The 17,531-nt window shown below is 38.9% G+C and overlaps 1 protein-coding gene across 2 annotated transcripts in view; it reads right to left on the bottom strand.

The window, feature by feature from the left end:
• Positions 1-15,841, bottom strand: part of SLC2A2 (solute carrier family 2 member 2) — a 28,618-nt gene extending 12,777 nt beyond the window's left edge. The window contains exons 1-3 of one of the 2 annotated variants that reach the window (XM_008705332.2): positions 15,827-15,841; positions 8,144-8,236; positions 4,825-5,087 (exon numbers count right to left, since the gene is read on the bottom strand). In XM_008705332.2, the coding sequence (XP_008703554.1) occupies positions 4,825-5,087; positions 8,144-8,236; positions 15,827-15,841 (371 nt within the window). Of the gene's footprint in view, positions 1-4,824; positions 5,088-8,143; positions 8,237-15,826 lie in introns of those variants that run through there. The other variant, XM_008705333.2, reaches the window with a different exon arrangement.
• Positions 15,842-17,531: the final 1,690 nt, after the last annotated feature.

Here is a 17,531-nt window from a genome sequence, read left to right as displayed (position 1 = left end):
TCTTTCTTTCTTTCTTTCTTTCTTTCTTTCTTTCTTTCTTTCTTTCTTCTTTCTCTTTCTTTCTTTCTTTCTTTCTTTCTTTCTTTCTTTCTTAATGGTGCAGGGTTTTAGTTGATGTAGATGATGTAAGGAACTTCGAAGTTAAAGGAAATTTAAATTATTTGGAAGTAAATTAAAATGTACTTTTACTTTAAGCCTTATCATAGAGAATTATAATTATTCTTTTTTTAAAAAAATATTTTATTTATTTAACAGAGACAGCCAGCGAGAGAGGGAACACAAGCAGGGGGAGTGGGAGAGGAAGAAGCAGGCTCCTAGTGGAGGGGCCTGATGTGGGGCTCGATCCCAGAACACTGGGGTCACATCCTGAGCCGAAGGCAGACGCTTAACGACTGTGCCACCCAGGTGCCCCGAGAATTATAATTATTCTTATTTTAACATTGTATGTCATCATATTTCCAGAACCTATGAATTAATATCAACCAATGTAAAATATGTAATAAAGCTGACAATAGCAACAAAAACATCATTTTCAAAATCATACAAAAATTAACAACATTTGCTGATATCCGATACTTTTATTCCTATTAAATGAGAAAGTGGGGCACGAAAACCTTCTTTAAAGTTCAATAGATGATGATAAGGCCAGTAAAAGAATCTGAATTGATAGGTGTGGAAATATTTGTGCCACAAAGAAATGTAAACATCTTGTTATATTCTGTGTCAATGTTTCAAACTTGAATAGGTGAGCTTTTTCTAAGCAAGTATCTTTAATGCCAGACAGATTTTTCTTTTCTGGAGAGTAAAACTATGTAGTCTTATACTGCAATGATTGCCTAACAAGTATGTGATAGGTTTAATAATATCCCATAAGAGTCCCCATCCTAATCCTCAGACTCTGGGAATATATTACCTTATATAATAAAAGGGATTTTGTAGATGTGATTAAATTAAAGATCTTGAGATAAAGAGATTATCTTGGGTTATCCTGGTGGGCCCAGTGATGGAATCACAAGTATTCTTACAAGAGGAGGGCAGAGGAGAAGATAATGTAATGACAGAAATATGATTGGAGTAATATGCTTTGAAGATTGAAGGAGGGGCCACAAGCCAAGCAATATGGTGACCAAAGGCCAAGGAAATGGGTTCTTCCCTCAGAAGCTGCAGAAGGAACCAGCCCTGCTGACACTTTGGCTTCAGCCAAATGAAACTGAATTTGAGCTTCTGACAAATAACTGTTGTTTCCAGCCACTGTTTATGGTAACTCATTAGAGCAGTAATAGAAAACCAACATGTGGAAAATGTCAACTACTCAAAGGGAGGGGAAACAGTGATTTAGAGACGGCCAGTTTCAGAGCTACAGAGCAGAAAAAGACAGGGCTATTTCTCTGTGAAGTGCCTTTTCTCTACTCAGGAATGGAGGGCAAACTAATTCAATAATTTACCTCAAGAAATTGTTACTAGCTGGCTACTAGTATTATTCTGTTAGGGAATATATTCTTTTAGGGAGAAAAACTCTTAAAAGAGAGCCTGAAAGTATATCTGATGCCAGATTGCTCTAAAGTCCCTCTTCTTTACCATCAGTGGATGCTAGAGCACTTTGTGCGGCTTAAAGGATTTTAACTTCTGCTCAGACATGAGAAATGGCCAAGAATAAATAATCCAAAAATACATGAAGTCACTGAATCAGGGAGAAAGAAATATATTTCTAAGTATATTTCTTTAAATGTTGCTCTAAATACTCCTATTAGCGTAGGCTTTAACACTGTCATCATTATTGTTCATCACCACCGTCATCAGCAGCAGCTTCAAAATAAGGCTGCATTCAATGCCTGCTTGTTATGTGCTGGGCATTGTGATAAATCCTCTCTCTGTGCTCTCATGTAATTCTCACAATAATGCCATGAGTTAGGTATTATTTGTTCCCACATTGTAGATGGATGGGGAAACAGAGAACCTAAGTAACTTGCTCATTTTCACACAACTATTAAGTGTCAGAGCTGGGGCTTGATCTGTGTGAAACCAAAGGTTAATGCTTGATTTTAGTGAGTTCCATTTTTTATACAAATGAAAGAACGCGGGGCGCCTGGGTGGCTCACTGGTTGGGCGTCTGCCTTCGGCTCAGGGCGTGATCCTGGAGTTCTGGGATTGAGCCCCACATCAGGCTCCTCTGCTGGGAGCCTGCTTCTTCCTCTCCCACTCCCCTGCTGTGTTCCCTCTCTCGCTGGCTGTCTCTCTTTGACAAATAAATAAATAAAATCTTTAAAACAAAACAAAACAAAAAACAAAAGAAAGAATGCATTCAAAGGCAGGCTATGTATACTTTCCTTCACTCCAGTAGTGTGGATTGCACAGACCATGGTCTCCTCCACCATATCATTGTAATTAAATTTTAAGTGCACAGCTTCTGGAAAAATTGACCCTGAGAAGCCAAATCTATAAAACGGTGGCCACAGACATTTATTGCCTATTACACTATTATAAGGAAAGACTTGTTTTTTAAGCAGTAATGGAAAAATAAGTTTTTATTTACTTATTTTTAATTGATGAAACAATGACCTGGTCAATAAGGAAAATCATGTCATTTCTCAGTGAACCTTCCTAGAAAAATAGTTTTATAGGAGACACTGAACTCTTTTGTCTTAATTTTGATGTTTAAATTATCAATTTTGTGGCTATTATTCATGGAGAATCATTTTTCTACTGAGACTTGCAAGAAGCCTCACTTTTAGTTTACCATAAGTCATTCAATAAATGATCATTTAACGTTGTTTTGGGGTAAGACCATTGTTGATGCTAAATTCTAAGGCTTGAGAGGGTATGCATCCTGTTCCCACATGAATTCAATGCTTTAGAATACATCACTGGACCTGTCAAAATCTCATTTCTAAATGAGATGAGAACAAGGTCTTTCTTTCTTTCTTTCTTTCTTTCTTTCTTTCTTTCTTTCTTTCAGCTCCATGCCCAACTTGGGACTTGAACTCATGATCCTGAGATAAGAGTCACAGGCTTCACCCACTGAGCCAGGCAGGCAGCCCTTAGATTTTTTCTTTAGGGGTGGGAAGAAGTATAGAACATTAGTAGCTGCTAAAAGAATTGGTTGATTCATATTTTAAAATTTAACTTTGCTTAATTTTATTTATTTTAGAAATAATTAGAAAATTTTCCAATTACTAAATAAACCAATTTGGTTCAAATTAAAATGATTTAAAAAATTTTTAAACAATTAAAGTCAGTTTACAAACCCTGTAACTTGCAGATTCTGATTTTAAGTTCAGCTAAATACCAGCAAATTGATAAAAATGTGAGAAACTGAGTGTTATCTTTTATGGTAGAGGAAAGTCCCTTTCAAATAGGAATAAGAATAAAACTTGGGTTATTATGCTACTCATATTTTAAAGATTTTATTTATTTATTTGAGAGAGACAGTGAGAGAGTGTGAGAGCAGAATGACGGCCAGAGGGAGAAGCAGACTCCTTGCTAAGCAGGGAGCCTGATGCAGGCTGATCCTGATCTCAGGTCATCATCTGAGCCGAAGGCAGATGCTTAACTGACTGAGCCACCCAGGTGCCCCAATGCTACTCATTGTTTAAGAAAACTTCTTATAGTCTTATTATATAAAATCTCCAGTGCAAGAGGGGGAAATTATCAGAATTTTAATAATGAGAGAGATATAATTTAAGGTAGGAATTTTAAAAACTAAATGAGTTGTAATCCAGAATTACTAAAATGGTTACCTATATCATTTACATCTTTAGAGGTTTTTACATTTTCTAAATTTTCCATATTTGCATATTTATTTTTATCATCAGAGAAAAAGATAATTAATAAACAAAAGGTGGCCTCAAAACAGAAAATAAATCTAAAAAACCAAACATTCAATTTTCTGATTTTATTTCATCTCTCTGTGTGCGGGGGTGGAATCCCAGTTTAGTATGTCACATGACTAAGTGAATGAAATTTAAGTGTAAAGGAGTTCCAGTGACTTTTTTTAAATGACATTTTTAATCTAAGACACTTGATTAAAAACCAGAGTAAAGAAGCGGAGACACTACTTACTTCATCTCTGGTTAGAGCTTTGAGAGAGCAGTAGCAGCAGCTAGAAACCCATGCCAAGTATATTGGGCAATTGGGAGTTGGGGATATTGATTTGACCTTAGGACTTGACTGATCCAAATGCCAAATTCTAATTTGAAAATGAAAAACTGGATGTCTGAGGAATGGAGTGATTTGGTGAAGCAAAAAATGGATTCCCTGGTTAAAAATTTCACTCTTGGCTCTGCCGTTGAGTTCCTGAGTTAACCATTTGTGTAGTGGTTTCTTAATATGTTTTATTTTATTTTAGTTTTTTAAAGATTTTATTTATTTGAGAAAGAGAGAGAGGGAGCGTCAGCAGGGGGAGGGGCAGAGGGAGAGGGAGAGTATTTCTGGCAGACTCCCCACTGAGCGGGGAGCCTGACTGGGGGGGCTGGATCTCAGGACCTTGAGATCATGACCGAGCCAAAATCAAGAGTCAGACACCCAACTGACTGAGCCACCCAGGCACCCCAATATGTTTTAAAACTAACAAATTTAGAAAATCAAATCATTTCTGTGGAGATACACACCAAACTCACTTTTGCTACAAATGCCTCCATGATTAAGCAGACCAGGGCAACAGCTTTCTCCATCATTTGTTCTAAAACCTAATTCAGGGTCATGAATTGAAAAGAACAACTCTAAAACTATTCCACAAAAGAAAAGATGATTTCTTTCTAAACAAAGTCTTAGAAACCCCAAATACTAAACTTTCCATGTTTATACTTATTTATGAAACTTGCGTACCTTCCAAGCCGATCCCCTAGCCACCCACCACAGAACGATGCAATCATTCCACCAACTGCAAAGCTAGACACAGACAAGGACCAGAGCATGGTGACGAGGCTAGCAGATGCTGCGGTCTCTTCCTCCACCAAAGATGCTGGTATTGAATCCCCTAGGTATGGGTCCGTGGGCAGTTCCTTTGTACTGTTGATAGTATAGTTGTTGATAGCTTTTTGGTCATCCAGTGGAACACCCAAAACATATTCATAATGGGATATTATTACCTGAGGAAATAAAATAAAGAAAAATAGCTCCAACATTTCAAAAATATTCTATATACCTTTTGTTTGCTTTTCCTTTAGAATGTTTGTTGGGTGTTTAAAAGGGTCGTCCCAATGATGTGTATTATATCATACAATCACAGATAGATTTACTTATAGTTGACCATATCCTGTCAAACAGAGCTTGCAACTTCCAGTGCCCACAGGAACTAGGCGGAAACAAATAAGTGAAGGAGAACATTGGTAACTAGAGGACTGAAATACTGTCTCTACTATTGAGAATGTAGGAGCCAGTGGGCAAGATTATAGCACTGGAGAACATTTGCCCCACCTAAAGAAGGAAGCTGCAAATGTGAGACTAGTATTGCATGACTTTTAATTTTTAAAAAGGAAGCCAGAAATCTGGGTTTTATGTAAAATTCTTCAAGTTTTAAATGCAGGCAGCTATTCAAATTGAAAATATTCTGCAGATAAAAAGATACATTTTCACACCAGTGTTACCTCTGCATAGCAGGGTTTTTTTTTTTTTTTAAGATTTTATTTATTCATTCGACAGAGAGAGAGACAGCCAGCGAGAGAGGGAACACAAGCAGGGGGAGTGGGAGAGGAAGAAGCAGGCACCCAGCAGAGGAGCCTGACGTGGGGCTCGATCCCAGAATGCCGGGATCACACCCTGAGCCGAAGGCAGACGCTTAATGACTGAGCCACCCAGGCGCCCCTGCATAGCAGGGTTTAAATTGATTTATGGAAATATTCTAATAGAAGCATAAAAATGGCTCTAAGAAAAAAGATTGGGAAAGATAAGAGGAAGCCAAAAATAAAGTTAGTATACAAAATATAAGCACTAGGTGCTATATCCTTGCTAGAAATATGCTATAAGTTTACCAATAAACTTCCTAGCAGCCAGCACAGAGAGGAAAATAATCACATATATTGATGAATTTCAAAGATAAAAACAACTCAATGGCTCCTGAGAAGGGACTGATACCTAAAGGAGTTTCTTCCTCTGTGTCCTCACAAATTTCAGTATGTAACAGAATGAACAGCATTCAAAACTAAATTTCACAGAGCCATAGTTTATCCTGGTTTCAGTAGAGGCAAAGATCCTATCAAAGTATAATTGGGTAAAGGCACAGCCTTCGGGCTTCTTTCCTTGTCCTTCCTCTCAGTGCTGACTTGGTCACTATTCAGTGCCATGGGAGGACCTCTGACGAGGACCTAGAACGTAGCTGCTCTAGGTTGCCACTCATGGGCAAGGCCCTATGTGGTAAAATCAGCTGAGTGAGGGAGGGAATTGATATCCTCTTATGATAAAAGGAGTCTGACCAAGACATTTGCCTCATTAGCAGACCATTCTACATGGATAATATGCATAGAAAAAAGGCTGGAAGGAAATATCTGAAATGTTCTCAGCTGTTTGCTCTATGTGATAGAATAAATGTAGGTGATTTGTTCCAAATACTTTCTGTAACAGGTATGTATAATTTTTACAATCATAAAAAAGGGTGATTTAAAAATATCTGAAAATAATGCCATGTGTCTTTCCACTAACAAACACAAACGAAGCTGAACAACTATTCTTCTATAATGATGTTTAAGCGGCTTGTTAAACACAGAAAGAGGGGCTCTAGGGAGAACACCAAGCCTGATGCCAGTGGGGGATCCCTATTTTCAGGTTTGGCTCTAGGACTTGGATTGAAGGAAGGGAAACCTTAGATTAATTTTCCCTCTCCTTCCCTGGAGAAGGTGGTTTAAATAGGACGTGAAAAGGTCTTCCACAAAAAGAGGCGTTACTAATTCTGAATTATGGTGATGCTGAACCAGATTTCAAGAAGGCTGCTTAATTGACACGTGTTGTCATCACCCACAGAAAAAAAGCTGTGACCCCAGCATTGTTATCTAAATCTCTCAACCTCGGCAAGACCACCACACTCATAATAATGTGCAGCACATCTTCTGGCCCAAGGAGCAATCCTTTCAGGTGATAGACTGTGGTCAGTACACGTTTTCCTTGGAGTCCAACATTGTAAGGGAAGCAGATGAAATATGATGTATTCATAGAAGGCACCCAACAAATGCTTATATCTTCATTTTACACCCCCCCCCGCTTCTCTCCTCACTTTCTCTCTTTCCTCACTAAACACTTTATTGAACACCTCCTTTATGCCAACCATTGTGCTTGGCACCGGTGACAGGAAGAGGAAGAAGATGTCAATCCTGCCCTAAGTGACCTGACAGCCTTCATTAGAGCAAAGGGAATGAAGTCTTGGTTCTCCCACTTACAGGCTGTGGGAGCTGAGAAAAATGACATCCCTCTCCTGTTTATTCACTGGATACCAGAATAGGGATGCACAAATAAATGAGACAAATGATAGAAATTATTCAATATTTTTAAAAACACCCATCCAAATAGTTATCATGGAGAAATCCAAATTTTGTTGGACTTCTTGACTATTATTTAGCAGTTATATATTATTTTACTTTGAATTAGCTAGGGGAAGAACAGGACCTATTTAGTGTTAGGGCTCCTAAAGTCTTTCATCTGGCCTGCAGTTGGGCATAATAAGGCTTTTGGAGGTTAGAGTAGGGAGAACGTATGTTAAAGCACTCGATGCACCGTGAGTTGGCACCCAGTAAAAGCATGTGCATAAAATGAAACGTATACTTCTATTGCTTTCTCTTCCTCCCCAGCATTTTTCATTCATTTTTTTCACTCACGTATGGCTGGGAGCTCTGAATGAAGGCTGCAATAAGTTCTTAAGTTTTTTAAAACACCGTCTGTAGGCACGTGGTATTCTGCTTGGAGTTTTCTGTGAGCTCAGCGAACAGCAGAGTCAGAGATCAAGAATTGTTTATTGCCCTTTCTTTGTGCAGGTTATTGAGGAGTCAAGGCCAAGTTATCAGCTTTGAAACCACGCACATGGTGCCTGAGAGAATGCTGGCAAAAACCTATGCTCCCCACATGGGCACACTTTATCTCTGTGTATAAGGAACACAGATCTTTTAGTCACTGACAGAAATTGCCAAAAAGATATTTGAATTGGACATGTTTCACTTGCCTCTTGAGGTGCATTGATCACACCAATGTCATATCCAAACTGGAAGGAACCCAGTGCAGCAGTGAAGACAGTGAAAACCAAGGTCCTGGTGATCTGTGGGGAATGAAACACAGGGCAATTTCAGTTACCTACCATCCTGTCAGTCTGCAGCTTGGACTTCTGACAGGCTCCACAGGCTGGTTCTTGCTCCTTGATACTCATTCACGGTGTGCCCTATGCTCCCAACAGGGGTCATTCATACAGGAATGCAAGAGCCATCCAGCAAGGGCCCTACACTGCTAAAGCCGAGAAAAGTTTGGGACAATTTCTTCCAAGAGAAGAACCAAACATCCTTTTCCATACATGTATTTAAGATTCAAAATCACGACTGAAGACTAGAATTGCTGCTGACCGAAGGAAACCACCATGATAAAAACAGTCAATCTCTATCATTTGGAGAGGTAAAAAAGATACCAGTAACAAAGAGATAGGGAGGTCTCCTGGGCATTGCTATGGTACAAAAACACCTCAAAATTCATACAAGAGGCATCAGCCAGGCTTTATCAAGACCACATCAATATCCAGGTAAGGATAATTTCCAAGATTTGCAACTAGTTGAACCTAGAGTTATGGATTGAAGGATGTTATTTTCTTTCCAACTCCATGTAGCTACAAAACTCAGTGTAGAAAGGGACAGAATATTCATTCCCTTCAACTCATAATTACATATCTAAACATCTTAGAGAAATCATATGATACATATAGAATCTCATATCAGGATATTTGATGCAGCACTGTGTGTGTGTGTGTGTGTGTGTGTGTGTGTGTGTTAGCAAAAATCGTAGATAGAACCAAAATGTCATTCAATGGAAAATGGCCAGATAGATTCAAATACATCATAATACACACCACATGTTATGTTGCAGCTAAAAAGAGTAATGTGATCATTTTGTACTTATTGTGAAGTGAAAAAGGAAGCTGTGTAATCTCATTAATTTTTTGGAAAGGCTTAAACTTGAGCATTCTTTGATTTGTACATGCCGTATGTAAGTCACAGAATATTTTCTTGAAGAACAAATAACAAAAGGATGACCATTGAGTAGGAATGTGAGACTAGAGAAGGGGGATAAATAAGCATTTTTCTTTTATTTATATTATCCAACATTTTATAAGGAAATAATTTCCTGTATAGTTGCATAATTTAAATGTTTAAATAAATAACATGGGATATTATAGAAACTTCATTGAACAAATGAACGATTCATAGCAACATAATTCCAGTTCCCATTCTGATGTTTAGGGAGTATGTGACCCAAACCACTTTTCCTATAGGATCTTCAGTTTTTCTCTAAGTAGGGGCATGATTGTAAATCCCTACTCCAGCATGAAAAGTAGCTTATTAACCAAGTCCCCTTATTCCCTAATAAAGCTAGAGATCAGAAATTCCAGTCTCATCATCAACAAAGTGTTATCACAGAACCAGCCTGAGGGCCCTTGAAGTTATGGAATCTAGGGGTTCTAAAACGAGACCCTCATTGGAGATCTTGTTATAGGTGTCGCTTCCTGGGATTCACCCCAGACCGTCTATTGGATTGGAATCTCTGCAGTGAGAATTGGGAATCTGTAGGTTCTCTTTTCACTAATTCAGAATTAATTTCAGGTGGTACCTCTGTAGGATTTTTTTTTTTTCTTCCCGGCAACGTCCTTCCTGAAAGGACTTAAAACTTTCTCCAAAGATATGATGATATTATATTATCCTAAAAGAAGCATATATATCCTATACCCATATATATCCTGAAAGAAGCATATATACCATATAAAATACATTATATATTGATAGAAATCATATATGCATATACATAATAAAATAATTACAAATATATTCAAAGTATGTTCACTGTAAAATGTACCTGTATGCACGTCTGTGTGCGTGCACATACACACACACACACACACAATATGTTACATGGTATGGGATTACCAGAGATTTTGAATATTATCCTTTAATATGTAACTAGATACCTAATGCCTAGTGCCTCAGGCAACCAAAGCTAAAATGGGTTCCATTTACTTGGTTGGTTTCTCCTCAAATCCTTTTTTCCCTTCAGCTGTTTCCAAGGACAAGGATTTTTATCTTTTCATTTTATTTGTAGGAAGTAACCATTATCAGCAGTGAGGGGTCCAGGGGGCACCTTGACAAGGCTTCCACCCACTTCCCTGATAGTCTCCATCACTACAATCTAGACAATCCAATATTAGGTGCAATGGAAACACAACTTCAAGGCCTAAAACTGAATATTTCTGCCTGCTGCATGCCTATTTATTGCTGTATGTGATCGTTTCTTTTAACTCTGTCAGTTTTCTCTTGTTCCTATAACAGATAACACAAGTTTGTTATCTTACAGTTCTTGTAGGTCAGAAGTCTAGTACAAGTCTCACCAGACTAAAATTAACATGTCGGCAGGCTGTGTTCCTTTCTGGAGGCTGTCGGGGGAAAATTTGGTTTGATGGTAGAATTCTTTTTTTTTATAATAATTTTTTATTATGTTAGTCACCATACATACATCCCAAGTTTTTGATGTAAAGTTCCATGATTCTGATGGTAGAATTCTGTTCCTCATGGCTGTAGGACCAAGATCTGTGTTTTTGTGCTGGCTGTAAAGTGAGGGCCGTTCCCAGCTTTAGAAGCCGCCACATTCCTTGGTTAGTGGTGCCCTTCCTCTATCTTCATAGCCAGAAATGGGCTGGCCAGGTCCTCACATTGCATCTCTCTGATCCTGACTACAGCCCAAAAAGTTCTTCCCTTTGAAGAATTTATGGGATTAGATTTGGCTGTCTGGATAATCCAGGTTAATCTTCCTACCTTAAGGTCCATAATCTTAATGACATTTGCAAAGTCCTTTTTGCCATTTAAGGTAACATAGTTACACATTCTGGAGACCGGGTAATGGACACTTCTCATGACAGCACCAATAGTATCCCTATTTTTTAGATAACTAGACTAGGTTACGGTCTCACAGCCAGTAACTTGTACAATAATAATTTAGATCCAAACCCTATGCTTTTAACTAATTGGTTATTTTGCATTTCTCATTGGTCAGAAACAGACATTCAAAAGTCAAAGCACATCTAAAAATCTAGGATCATAATCTTTCTAAATAAAAAAAAAATCTAAGAGCGCGCATATTCATAGAATTTGCTAAGTGTGATGCTGAAGCCAAATCACCAACACCCACCAGTTTCAAGTGCATTTTCCCACTGCCCACAATGCAAATCCCCTCCTTCCTCATCTACCCACAGAAAACTTTTGTGACGTTTCTGTACAAAAATGCAAAAGGGAAGAAGCTACTCAACTGCTCATCTGTAGCTCAGTTGGAGAAGAACCTCGTGGCCTTCCCATCACCAAGCCCAGGGCCATGATATATACTCACCCAGTTTCATCCCTGCATCTCCTTTTCTTCCTGTAGCAGACTGTCCAAGCACTTGGTGTCTTAGTGACTGCCCTTCCCACTCCATCCCTGGGCTTCTGCTCTCTGCTGGCTTTCTCTTCCTGCCCCCAACAGACAATCATATAGTCCTTTCTTCTTATTTTAATAATCCAACTAGTGACCATGGCAATGGTGAGCAGGGGTGCTATGGAAATGGAAGTTAGGGGTGAAGGTGGTGGCCGTAGCAGATTTGTTTCCCCGTAATCTCCATCGGACCTCCCCTGCCACTCCAAATACACACTCTAAGTCACAACAGTGTTAGCTGCTCCTACATTACTTTGATAAAAATGAACTTTAATTTTCAAAGACTGAAGTTCTCTGGAGCTCCTGTCTCATTACTTTCTAATCAAATTGTTCTAAGTTATTATTATAGCAATTCTGGGGCTGCCCCTAAGACCAATTTCTCTTGTTGTAGAAATAACGGAAAAAGGAACTGTGAAGGAGATAGAGTCTTTAAACATTTAGAAATCTTAGAGTGTCCTTAAAGTCCTTGTCCTCTGGCCTTCCTGGCTTCTTTTTCAGAGTTGGCTTTGTGTTGCCATCCTGGGGGGCTGCAGTTTCCCCACTTTAACTTCCTAAGATAGAAATTTTACCTAGTTGGTCAGGTAAGGAACAATGTTACCAATTTTAAGAAGGTCGCTTGAATTCCCAACTCAAGTGATGATCCCAAATATAGAAGTCTCTGAAACTTTGATTGCATCCTTCCTTCCTTTTCTTTTCTTTTCCTTCCTTTCCTGCCCTTCCTTCCTTTTTCTTTTTTCTTTTCTTTTCTTTTTTCTTTTCTTTTCTTCCCTCCCTCCTTCATTTGTTTCTTCCTTCCTTTCTTTCTTTTCTGTCTCCCTCCCTCCCTTTCTTTCTTTCTTTCTTTCTTTCTTTCTTTCTTTCTTTCTTTCTTTCTTTCTTTCTCTTTCTTTCTTTCTTTCTTTCTTTCTTTCTTTCTTTCTTTCTCTTTTATTTTCAGGTTTAATTTCCCTCTCTGAACTTTACCTTAAACTGGCTCTTTGCTTTTCATCTTTTCTTTTTCTGTCATGAAATGAAAGAGATAACATTTACAGTCAATCTTCTATGTGTCTTGGTACTAGGCTTGGACGGAAAATTTTGTTTATGAGAGGGGAAATTTCTGAAGACTGCTAAGTCTGAATTAGCCCATCAATCCTATCCATTAATGTCCAAGGGGTTGACTCAAGGATAGGTACCTAGGAGCTAATGAAAACAGTGAGAACTTAGGATCTTACTTTGTCCGGGCTCTGGGTTCTAAATGGTTTGCCTGTTCTTTCAACAACTCTGTAGGTAGTAATTATTACTATCATGTAACATATGGAAAAACCAGTACACAAAGGTAAGGAACTTTTCCAAAGCCATATACCCACAAAGTGGCTGGAGATCTTCAAGCTTTGTCTCTCACCTCTTCATAGGCTACAAGATATTAAGCCTGTCTCTTAGAAAAAATATCTTCACTTAGAGCTTAACAATTTTAAGTTAGAGAAACTAGGTTCCACATCCAATGAAAGATATGCCACAGGATAAATGTGGGAGTACATAGAATGGGCAAGTGGCTGAGCCCTAACATAAAACAAAATGTGGTATTTATCTTGTGGCTTAGAAATCAGATGGGGTTTGTTAGAAAGAACAAATAGACTTGGAATTCAGAAAACCTAAAAGAGTACCAGCTAGGCCCTTAACATCCCTGAATCTGCTTCTTTGCCAAAAAAAATGGGTATAATAATAGTTATTGCATGGGATTATCATAAAGATTAAATAAGATACATAATGTGTTCTTCCTATAAATAATGAAAGTGCTATAAAACAATTGCATCTTTAATCACATTAGCATATCATCTCTCTCTCTTGTCAACCAACCACCTGTCAACTTTTCATACGTCACCAATAATCTTCACAACAATACTATAAAGTAAAAGAAATTATCCCCATTTTGGGGCGCCTGGGTGGCACAGCGGTTAAGCGGCTGCCTTTGGCTCAGGGCGTGTTCCCGGTGTTATGGGATCGAGCCCCACATCAGGCTCTTCAGCTATGGGCCTGCTTCTTCCTCTCCCACTCCCCCTGCTTGTGTTCCCCCTCTCGCTGGCTGTCTCTATCTCTGTCAAATAAATAAATAAAATCTTTAAAAAAAAAAAAAGAAATTACCCCCATTTTGCAGGTGAGGAAACCAGGGCTTATAGAAGATTTAGTAATATGCTAAATATCATACAGCTAGTAAGTAACAGATATTCTAGCATTCGAACCCAGAGCTGGTGTTCTTAAACTCCCATTTCTATCAACAAAGCAGATGTTCAGCAGTTACAGACTGACTAGGTAGGGAGGAGAAGCTGATGTCTTTCCTCCAAACTGCATGGCCCCAAATGCAAACCTAAAGGTGATCTTGCACCCAACTTTGGGAAGCTCCAGGGGCCTCTCAAGCCATAGAATTTTCATGCTGAAAGGGACCATAGAGAACAGAGGATTCTAATCTAAGTTCTTCATTTTTCACTCGAAGAAACTGAATTCAGGTCCTTTGAGTTATACAGTGCATTATTGGGCATATTCAGTGTAAGAACTTAGGTCTCCTAACCCTCAGTTCCATGCTTATCCAGGCAGATTTACAAAGCTGAAACATTGTGCTTTACATCAATTCTCAATATTTCTGGGTTCCATTATTAGGCAATTCCTTGGTTCTCAAGAAAAGTCCTACAACAATTTCTAAAGGGAATTTAGTGATAGTTCACAATGAAGCTTGAGTATTTAGTATGTGTCAGACACTGTGGAAAGCACAGTTCCTTCCCTTTTGCAATAGCTTATAAACTTCAGTTATTTGAACACTACCTTTATGATTTTTGCCAAATCTGCATACTATCTGTATAGTTATTAACTTAATATTTGTCTTTATATCATCTTTAAAATGCTAACTACTTTAGCTTTATCCTGGGCTATAATAGGAAATCATCAAGTCCTAGTTATTTTTAAAATACATCATATAAATACATAACTATTAACATTAAAATGTTTGTCACCTGTGTTTCTCAAATATTAGCTCATTTAAATACTCCCAGACTATAAAGAACTGTTGGAATCCCTGTATATTATGTTATATCCTCTTATTATATCCCAATATGTTCTTATTTTGTCACAATATAGAAAACCCAAGCTCAGTTAAATAACTTAACTTTGGTCTCACAGAAAGTGAGTAGCATCACCACACTCCAAATCCAAGCCTGGCGAACTGCAAAGTCTGCCTCCTAGCCTTGTCACTTACATGAAGAAATGCTCAGCAGAGTAAGTTACAACAGGTCAGAACTTGAGACATCCTGCTCTAACAGGTTTACCTACTTGTGTGATTGCGTGAAGGGGTGGGTACGTTTGTTTGGGGAAAACTTACAAGGGAACGACAGCACTATGACCTTTTTATATTTAAGTTTTTATTTTGGAAAGTATCATATCTACAGAGACGTTGAAAAAGTAGGGCAGTGAACACTCCATAACCTGTGTTCAGGAATGGTTAACATGTACATTTGTTTAACTTTCACTGTGTATGTGTGTACATGCACGGGTATGTATGTAGTGTGGGTGGAATCATTTGAAAATCAGTTGCAGATATTAGTGTCACTTCATTCCTAAATATTTAAGCATGTACTCACTAAGAATGAAGACATTCTTCTACATAATTGCAATACCATCATCATATCCAAGAATGCAATAGATATACTAATATTATCTAATATAACAGCCCATTTTCAAAATTTCCCAACTGTCCCCATATTGTCCCTTACAGCTGTTTTCTTCTTTACAGGATCTAAGATCACTTGTTGCACTTGGTTGTCAGTTCTTAGTCTCCTTTTATCTAAAACAGTCCTTCTACCTCTTGTTTTTCATTCATTGTCATTTTTGAAAATTTCAGACCAATTTTCATGGTTAGTTAGATTCAGGTTAAGCTACCCTGTTTTTTGCACATTCCTTCAGTAATACAGTTATGCAGAATCACTTGAGAGAAGTTACACAGGCTGTCAGAAAACAGAGCAAATATCCTTAAAATTCTGAATAAAATCCTAAATATGATATATGCTTTAGCAGCTAAATGTACTATCAGTTGGCCAAGAGAAGTAGCTTCGATCTATGGTAGCTACACCCAACATCCCCCCAACCCTCCCTATGGTCACCGACTTGAACATATCCCCCTATTCTTTCCTCAAGCCGATTTAAAATGAACATAATGCTGCTTTACCTTATCTTCTGTCATTTTATCAGTTGAGAGTCCTCCTCTTACTTCCAAGTCCTGTAGTGAGTGTGGCACATGCAGCTGGCCAGCGCCTGCCTTCCTCAGCTTTCTACTAGTTATACATTAGAGGGGGAGGAGCAAGCAAGGACGCAGCCTGGCCATTTCCTTTAAAGTCCAAATCTAATCCTACAAAAGGCTGAATACTGAGGATAATCTAATCAATAAATGCTTCGCCTTAGTGACTTGTGGCTTCAGTGCTTGTGCACCAGCAAAAGAAAATGGGAGCAGGTCCCTCGGGCGTAAGTCACAAACCAGAGATGGTCACACTTTAACAGATGTTAAGTACACCAGTAACCAGGGACAGGTGAGAAAAGAAATCTTTGGGGTCTTTTGTAGAAGATGAGATGCTGGGTTGACATTTCATGTTGTGGGGGTGGCAAAGACAAGGGACATGGGAGGTGCTCTGCACTCTGCAGAGAACCGGTACTGTGGTGTTTGTGCCTTAGAGCTGGGCTGTGTGGCCAGAGGCCATTGGAGACTTGAGTGGTTTACCTGAATGAGCTTTGTTTGAATCTCAACGTTTTACTGGTGGTCTTACCTCAAGCAGTTGGCTCCCAGTGACTTTTCTGTGCCTTAGTTTTTTCACTGAATAAAATGAAAATAACAACACACTTTGTTTTGCTATATGGATTAAATGTGCTAGGAAAGTGGTTAACCCAGTGCACAATAAGTGCTCAGCAAAATGTTCGTTGTTATTGTTTTTGCTATTATTACTATTGGTTTGGTGTATGTCAAGAGGTGCTTGTTGGAGTGTAGAGTTCTCAAATAAATCTGCTCATTTGGCTTGAGTCTGGGTACCCTTCTTTTATTTATTTATTCATTTTTTAAAGAGAGAGCAAGCAAGAAAGAGCCCAAGTTGGGGGGAGGGGCAGAGAGAGAGGGACAAGCAGACTCTCCACTGAGCAGGGAGCCCGATGTGGGGATGTGGGGCTGGATCCCAGGACTCTGGGATCATGACCTGAGCCAAAGGCAGAGGCTTAACCGACTGAGCCACCCAGGCACCCGAGTCTGTACCCTCTGTGTCCTCTATAATGTTCAGTCCCTGTGGGAGCCCAAACAGTATCAAAATCTGTTGAGCTTGAACTGTGTTTGACGACTATTGTCACTGGTTCCACGCGGAGGCTCAGCCGGAACCAGTTCCCAGAGCAGATATATAACAGACAGTCCCCCAAACCAGGGCTGTTATGAAGAAGCAGACAGTGACAAAGTGACGAGGTAAAGGAGACTCTGATTTCATGTGTCTTTTATTTCACCACTGCCCTTTAATTTCTGTGACCTCTGCAGGGCAACCCAACTGAGTAAGTAATTCAGCTCAAACCACAACCTTGAGCCCACCACAGTCCCAGGCTCTGAAATGCATGAGATAAGTAAGACACTTAGGAGTTCATAATGTATAAGAACAGAAAAATGGAATCACAAACACTCAATACAGTTTTTTTTTTTTTAAGTAGAAAAACACTAACGAATACTATTAGCGATAGTTAATCTTTATTGAGTTGTTGCTTGTGGCCAGGTGCTGCTCTCCGCATTTTGCATGGATTAACTCGTTCATCATAACGTAAGGCACTCTCCGTTATAGAGCTAAGCTTTGGGGAGCAAAGTTAGCCCAGTTAGCCCACACTGACGCTAGTGCAAAGCCAGCGCCCGGCTT

The sequence above is a fragment of the Ursus maritimus genome, unplaced genomic scaffold (genome assembly GCF_017311325.1).
Source record: "Ursus maritimus isolate PB19 unplaced genomic scaffold, ASM1731132v1 scaffold_4, whole genome shotgun sequence".
In the NCBI taxonomy this organism is placed as follows: domain Eukaryota; kingdom Metazoa; phylum Chordata; class Mammalia; order Carnivora; family Ursidae; genus Ursus; species Ursus maritimus.
This window is presented reverse-complemented; position numbering and strand designations above follow the sequence as displayed.